This window comes from Odontomachus brunneus, unplaced genomic scaffold (assembly GCF_010583005.1).
Source record: "Odontomachus brunneus isolate Ranch 3 - 2012 unplaced genomic scaffold, Obru_v1 Obru_scaffold_050, whole genome shotgun sequence".
Taxonomy (NCBI): domain Eukaryota; kingdom Metazoa; phylum Arthropoda; class Insecta; order Hymenoptera; family Formicidae; genus Odontomachus; species Odontomachus brunneus.
This window is the reverse complement of record NW_022639500.1, coordinates 1,476,965-1,484,738: the sequence shown is the minus strand read 5'-3', so window position 1 is coordinate 1,484,738 and position 7,774 is coordinate 1,476,965. Positions and strand designations below refer to the sequence as shown.

At 35.4% G+C, this 7,774-nt stretch overlaps 2 protein-coding genes across 3 annotated transcripts in view; one reads left to right on the top strand and one right to left on the bottom strand.

The window, feature by feature from the left end:
• The first annotated feature begins 1,806 nt into the window (after positions 1-1,806).
• LOC116845215 (glucose-6-phosphate 1-dehydrogenase) overlaps positions 1,807-7,774 on the top strand; it is an 18,501-nt gene continuing 12,533 nt past the window's right edge. The window contains exons 1-7 of the mRNA XM_032817633.1: positions 1,807-1,965; positions 2,254-2,514; positions 2,603-2,786; positions 2,951-3,079; positions 3,146-3,331; positions 3,426-3,693; positions 3,771-3,960. Of these exons, the coding sequence (XP_032673524.1) occupies positions 2,415-2,514; positions 2,603-2,786; positions 2,951-3,079; positions 3,146-3,331; positions 3,426-3,693; positions 3,771-3,960 (1,057 nt within the window). The 5' untranslated portion in view covers positions 1,807-1,965; positions 2,254-2,414. The remainder of the gene's footprint in view (positions 1,966-2,253; positions 2,515-2,602; positions 2,787-2,950; positions 3,080-3,145; positions 3,332-3,425; positions 3,694-3,770; positions 3,961-7,774) is intronic.
• Positions 3,958-5,395, bottom strand: LOC116845219 (coiled-coil-helix-coiled-coil-helix domain-containing protein 1). Of its 2 annotated transcripts, none has more exons than XM_032817643.1 (3): positions 5,274-5,395; positions 4,785-4,909; positions 3,958-4,597 (listed from the first exon to the last, which is right to left on the bottom strand). In XM_032817643.1, the coding sequence occupies exons 2-3, from the start codon at positions 4,903-4,905 to the stop codon at positions 4,365-4,367; spliced, it is 354 nt and encodes a 117-aa protein (XP_032673534.1). In that variant the 5' UTR covers positions 4,906-4,909; positions 5,274-5,395; the 3' UTR covers positions 3,958-4,364. The 2 variants fall into 2 exon arrangements, with proteins under 2 accessions (XP_032673534.1, XP_032673535.1); XM_032817644.1 differs by lacking the exon at positions 5,274-5,395 and adding an exon at positions 5,088-5,254.

Here is a 7,774-nt window from a genome sequence, read left to right as displayed (position 1 = left end):
TATATATATATATTTTTTTTTTTTTTTAAGTAAGAAAATATACATTTTCTTAAAATCATAACTTCTCATGAAAGCAAGTTTTGTTTGTTTTATTTAAATAAAAGAATTTAGATTTAAGTAAATATAGTATCATTTCTCATTTTTCAGATATATAGTATTTTGTTTCAATGTAGTCGCGTGAACGCGAACGTCAAGAAATTTTCTCAATTCTACGTCCACGATTCTACTGAAACAATCGCGCAATCATATGTATATGTTATTTTTCTAAGATCTATTTACAGGACGCTCTCTTTTCTCCCTCTCTTTCAGAGACAAAAATCGATATAATTTAATGGCCATATTATGCACGTTGCAAGATCTTCGCAGACCCACGCCACTTTACAAGTTTTCCCGTAAAATTTCTTTGATGGGAAGAGCGATGCTTCGTAGACGGAGGGAATTTTATGCTAAACGTTACTATTGAATTTTGTAACCGAGGAGTAGATCGACATTCTACTCTATAATTGACTATCCTTTCATCTCATATGTGCTACTTATGTATATATTCTAGGAATTTAAATATGTTAAAAAATTTGCTATATTTTTAGCAAAATTTACTATTTTTCTTAATAAGATGGACCTTACTGATAATCTATTTCTGCATTAATAAAGACATAGTAAGACTGAAAAGAATTTATATGAAAAGAAAGTATAACGTCCTCCTGACACAGAAAGACAATTTAGACATGTGACATTTTTCTAAAGTTAAGAGCCTGAATTTGTACGAGTGTCTTGCGACGTACACAAGTACACACGGGGGTGCCACGTCCCCCGATGGTGACGCCTTTGACGGTTGGCGTCTTCCTACGAGTTACAAGGAGAGCAGCCCGGCCGAACAATGATCCCGAAATGTCGCCGCGCTCGTTCGGGTAAACCGGTCTTTAAGAGGCGAGCGAAGAGATCGAACCCGTGTCACTGTGCCTGTCTCCGTACCGACCACTCGCTTATTTTCGGTTCGTCCGAATTTCAATGGCAAGCGACGCTGGCAGCTTGCCAGCGGCGCCCCAATGCGACTCGCGCTCTTGCCTTTCCGGAGACGCCTTCGGCACAGGCCGAGCTCCTCGGATGCCTCGTCTTAATGAGGTGTCGATGCTCTCCCGAAATCGACACCAGGCATTGCGAGCAACGAGATCGGCTGCCGTACCCCGTGGATAATTAACGGAAAATAATTGATGAAACTAACCATTTCGGATTAATTTACGCCGCCGTGTAAAATTAATCAGCGGATTACGCCCGCAATGGCTATTTCATCGAGAATGATGCATGAGAATTGAAAGGTGGCTCATGATATATATTATCAAAGCGAAAAGCGCGAGTGGCGGATGAATAATGTAGCGTAAAACAATATACTTAATCTAATATTAATAGACTATCGAGGTTAATATGACCTGCGCGATTGTGTATTCATTATGTATTACCTCTGTGTATCAGAGGTATATTGGATAGCAGCATGATTTTCGGAACAAATTGCGACGATATTTGGAATTGCTAACGTACCTTGTTTAAACGCCATTAAACGCGTCCGCAGAAGTAAAAATTCGTAATAAGATGGCCAACGAGATTTTCATTCTTAGTGCTCGAACTAATCGCGTAATGGCGCTGGATGCGCTGCGCCTGTTGGTCGATTTCTACTCGATTCGATTCGAGAGTATAAAGAGCTACCATTGGTCTGTTCTTTTCAGCTGACTGCCGAACCTGATGCGATAAGTTAGAGTAAGAAAAAGAGAGAGAGTATACTTGTCTTACTTTAACTTATTGCACCAGTTCAATAGTGTAGCTAAAAAGAACGTATCACATGTTTCTACTTATTAACTGCACTTTCTGTACCTCTTGCAACTTCTCTCTGTCTCTAGGAAGGGACAGACTTCATACAGTTTTGACGAATGATAAATCGCGCCGAACCGAAACTGTTCGTTATAAATTCACGTAAGCTGAATTACGATCGTTCCTAATTATGCAAATCGGAGTGAATTATTATTGTGAAATTCGGAATTTGTTTACACTTGGACGTTGCGTCCACTAGATAACAGTTTAAATAATTACGAACGTAAATGTACAATTATGCACAGTAATAGCTAACAGTTGTTGAAATTAAAAACATTCTACAAATTCTCCTGTGCATAATGAATATTCTTTAATTCCGATTGATTTTATTGTTGGGTGGTTGTGCAATTGTGATTTTTCCACCCACCTGTTGAACTACAACTGTTCCAGATATGCATACAACATGGTTGTAGAGGCATTCTACAGCGGGACTCCAATGTCAGAGAAAATTCAGCACGTATCGTTCGATAGAGTAACGAAAAATTGTATTAATATACCTCCATTAAAAATACACAAGCTTTGTGTGACGAAGCACAATATTTAATCCTACCATGATCTGGCTTTTGTTCTTTGTCATTCATGTAGTATCAGCCAATACTAGTAACTTAGTATTGAGAAATTTAGGTGAAAAGGAATATTCTCTGCTAAAAGGTAAAAAATTAAAATTTAAAAATTAAGAAAAAATAATGCCTGATTAATAAAATAAAAAGGAATAATAAAAATTAACCTGATGTTGCAGCAAAATCATTATCACAACATGGAAAATGTTGGCATTCTGCACTTCAAGCTTTGAAGGGTACTTGTGACAAGTTGAATGATCATGAGCATTCTCTTCTTGCTTTGCACTTAGCAAATTGTTTCTTAGAAGACTCTGGACATACTACTTATAGCTGTCATCTTAGTCAATCAGAAGATGAGCGTCGGTAAAACAAGCTTTCTTTAGAATATATATTATTATATATATTATTATATATATTATATATATTATTTTCTTAGTATATATATATATATATATATATATATATATATATATATATTTCTTTTCAATATCCATGATAATCTGATATATAGTTTATCTATTTTGCAGTACATGCATCAGTGGTATGGTTGACCGAGCCTTCAATGTTTACAATGAATTTTACACACATGCAACACATATCTGCTTCTTCTTGAATCATGAAGCTTGGCAAGCTGAAGTCGATAATACCATAAAATTGTGAGTACAAAATACAGTACATAACATATTATAAAGAATATCTTTTTATGTATTATGCAATGGTAGATTGTTTCAAGTATCTTCTCGAATGAAGGATCAACTTCTGGAAGCATCAGAGATGCAAAGTGTTATATTGAACAGTCAAAAAGAAGGATTGCGTATTCAAAATGAGCTTTTGGATCATGGTAAAGAACTTGGGTCTGTATTGAAGACTTCATCCGAGACAGTTAACAATATGGTAGTAGATTTCAAGTGAGTTTATAAATTTAACCTTTGTATTACTTGAAGATCTAACAATAATTACTGTAAATTTTTAATAATATGTAACTTGAATATTTTGATTTAGAGAGTCAGCCAAAGATCAAAAGGAGTTGCTCTATGAAATCTTTTCTTATATACGTACTTTCCAAAGCTGGATTATTGGAGAAGTCTCCTGGTTTCAATCTATTATATTTTATACTGTCAGCTGTATTCTTTGTGCACTGTTCAGTTCCTCTAGAAGAACTATCGACGCGCGAGTTACGCTGTTTACTATTTTAAGCTTGAACATAGTAGCTGAGAGAATATTGGTACAGTACTATGATAATATTGTACATCAATCTCCAGATGATAAAGTAATATACAATTTCAAACTCTTGAAACTTGAAATCATTTAATTGTGAAAAGTGTCTCATGGCAATTTTTATGACAGGCACAACTCTTGAGTACAACATGGTTGTACAGGAAAATCGCCTTAACACTCTGTGCTGTAACATTATTTTGTACATATTATTATTATAAAGATGAGCAGTTGGAAAACTTTAAAACTTTACAAAGAATTGAACGACAGTTGAATGTCATACAGAAGATTACAACCGTCTCCAATAATACTCAACAAATTCGTAAGTATCTGGTAAATGTTTTTATTGCTTTTGATCAAAATGGCATAATCAGCTATTTTACATTCAGGTTACTCAAAACGACTCGCACTGAAGCGGTTACATACTGTTTCTGATCAATGAGACAATGTCACAGACATTGTAAACACTGAATAATTATAATTAAAAAATAATAAAAGATAACTACTTGTTATACAAGTGTATGATGAAAATGAGGAGGTGACACAATTATAATAGTAAATATTTATGAGAATCTTTAGTATGCATTTATATTAAATTTATAATTCCCTAACTTCACATATTTTATATATTCTCATACAGTCTGATACTATATGCAAATACATAATTGTATATATATTTGTATATAGTCTGGCACTAGATACACAAATGTCTTAATAAGAAAAATACTATGGTGTTTTATACTTTCGAAAGAGGTATCCAATTTGAGCAGATGTCTGATTCTTACTATTAGGTGTAGGTATTATATTCCCAGATTGAATTTTATGTTCCTTCATTTTCCAGGAATAATTCTCATAGCACGCATGTAGTGCGTTAAATTGTGGTATACAATTTTTGTTCTCATTTTCGTTTTCTTCGAGGCATGATAGGAGCAAGGATACTTCATACAAACACCCACTTTCTGAAATAAAAGTATTGTGGATTCATTATAAATTATACTTCAAGGTTTCATTACAAAACATCTTTTCCGAAGAAAATTTTACTCTTAAATCTATAGCTCATGTTACATACACTATAGACTTAAGAGTAAAATTTTCCTCGTAAAGGACGTCTTGGAATGTAACCTATAAATATAAGGATGTGCATACCTGCTACTTTCCGATTGCTTCTGGTTACATAATTCTTCAGTACCATCGGCGTCATCGCCTTGAGTGGCACTTTTTTTTCACTTTGGTTGACATTGCGAAGCAATATCGATGTCAACTTCATCTTTCTGTAAAATAACACAAAATTGTGAGACTTTCTGCTGTGAGGTTAGAATTTTCGCGAGATTACAAAAGACCGAGAATTCTTGAACGTGTGACTTATCCATGTCAAAACGTGGCTGACTGTTATCGTTATTAAAATGAAATGCAGTTTTCAAAGCTATCAACCAACATTTGTAGACATACATTGGTTCTAAATGAGAACGCTGTCTGCTACGATTGAGACAGCGCGACGTATGATTATGAGGTTAGAATTTTCACGAGGTTACAGAAAACCGAGAATCTTTGAACGTGACTCTTTATTCATGTCAACATGTGGCCGATTGTTATTGTTACTAAAGCGAAATGTAATTTCTAAAGCTATTAACATACATTTGTAGCAGAGAGAAGCATGAGAGCGACCACCAGCTTGATTTCAATGGCCACAGCTAAGCGCATTTTCGAGACGCCATCTAACAGAGTGCGCCTTTACTATGTTCGTTAGGCGCATTTTCGCGGTGGTAACGATAAAATGCGCCTGGTTCGTGCCCGTTGTACTTCCATACAATAATAGTAAGTTAGAAAAGAACAAACGCCCAATCGCTCTATTCTTGTCTCACCACTGATGAGCGGACCGTGCGACGTAGCGAGCTAGCGGCGATATTATCGCAAAACTAGATCATCTCTCATCAGTCTCGTCTTTCTCACGCTGCGTTTTGCGTAATTTTGCAAGGAAAAAAGATTTGGAAACTGGACAATATAAATAAATATACAAGCTTAAACATGCCGCTCATATTTTTTACTTATTTCTCGGCAACCACAAAAGATATCGATGTGATTCAAAGAAAACAAAGTTCTCCACAATCTATCCTGTTAAAATTCAGAATTCATGTTTACTGAGAAACGATGCGCCAGATCGAGAAAATCCAATTCTCTAAATACCAGAAGTATAAAGACATTTATGAATTCTAGTGTACTGATTTTATGTATACATAAATATGTATTGATATTTAATAAGAGATGTATCAAGAGATGATACATCTCTTGATATATCATCAAGAAATAATTCGACGAGAAGGGAGCTTTTTAAGTCAAAATTTCAATTGTTATGCAAGAATAATCCAATTAAAAAAATTATAAATTTTTATCAATGGATATTCCATTCATCTTTTTATATAAAACAAAAAAAATTCAAGCTAACATCACCGCAAAATTTAATTAAGAAATGATTTCCTTGAACACAATCTCTCAATGTGATTATGATTAAAAATACCACATTTCTTGGTAGCATAGACTGTGTTAAACAGAAAAGTAACAGAGAAACGATTGACATATACGCGAACGCTATGGCCCTTATTCTTCTTTTTGTTGATAAAAGTGTCTCTTAAAAGTGGCTTGTAGCCAATCAGAAAACTTATGAGCTACTTTCACACGGGTGCTTTTATAAAAAAAAAAGAGAACTCAAAATAAATATCTACGAAGATAAAGGCAAAATTGCACGTACAGATGAGTTCTCATACACAAATTTTCGTTTTGCATATATACAGCTTTCATTTTCAACTATTCACTTTTTCCCACCCGTAGTTTGAACGTGATTAATACACACTTAGATTTATTCACGCGTCGTATATTATTTCTTCTCCTCAGAAGTGATTTCACCCCATTGAAACTTAATTTGTCGTCTTGTCAACAACAAACGCGTATGCATAAGAAGATATCTCCGAAGAGATAGTATATCGTATATAATACGACATAATAAGTTATAAAGTATAATAATCACATAGTATATATAGAGTATATATAGGATATATATAAAACATATATAGAGCATAAAATAAACATATATACATATACAGAACATGTAAATGATATGTCGAAATTTATCAGTTTAATGTATTATCAAGAAGTAATCCGACGAGAAGCAAGCTTGCCGAGTCGAAATTTCAATTGGCCATTGTTACGCAAGAATGGTCCAATTAAAAAAATTATAAGTTTTTATCAATGGATACTTCATTTACATCTTTTTAGACCAAACAAAAAAATTCAAACCTTACAAATGCTTGAAATGAGTTAAGAAACAGTTTTTTAATTTTTTACAGTCACGTCTTTTTGCACATTTTTCTAAGGGTTGAGCTCGTTAGTACTCTTAAAGAAATGGAAATACTTGACTCGTTAAACTATTGCGAAAATTTCAGAGCTAAATTCTTTGGTTGGATCATTTTTTCTCCGGCGAATTGCAAATTCCAGTTCTTACTTTACTTCCCGTCGAACCCAGTGCGATTTACGTCTACGTGCATGTAATCTACGTAAGGTGACGCTTTGTGTCTACTATACGAGCGTTTAAATTGAGCGCTTACCATTGCGCGTTGTCCCACGATGTCCAGGGTCCACCAGCCAACATCCTGTCGCTGCATCTGACACTGCGACGGTCCTCGCGTCCCACGTCGCATGTAATTCACTCCCGACCGCGGTAATCTAACGGAGGTTTCACAAAAAATCCCGGCTCTCTTGGGAGGTACACTCCGAGTTACGAATTGCGTATGAAAAATCGCAAACTGCGTCTTCGAGGAAATGTCGGCCTTTCGGATAAACAACGAGTATGTGCGACGAATTCAGCAACGGTCCGATCGAGATTGTAGTGTATCGCTTTGATACATGCGCGACGTGAATCGCTCGCGTGAGAACTATGTGTCTCAATTCGTATTAATTATCGCTTTAATTATGGCGAAGTTAAAATGCGGTATTAAAAATCGGTGCGAAATAATTTAGAAAATAACGCGGCGGCTCACGATGTACTCGTCTCGACGGTTGAGAGTGTTATGAGGTGATACTTGATCACGTGCTCACGCACGCGTGTTTACATGGCCTGGCTGGCGGGTCCCCCCCCCCCCCCC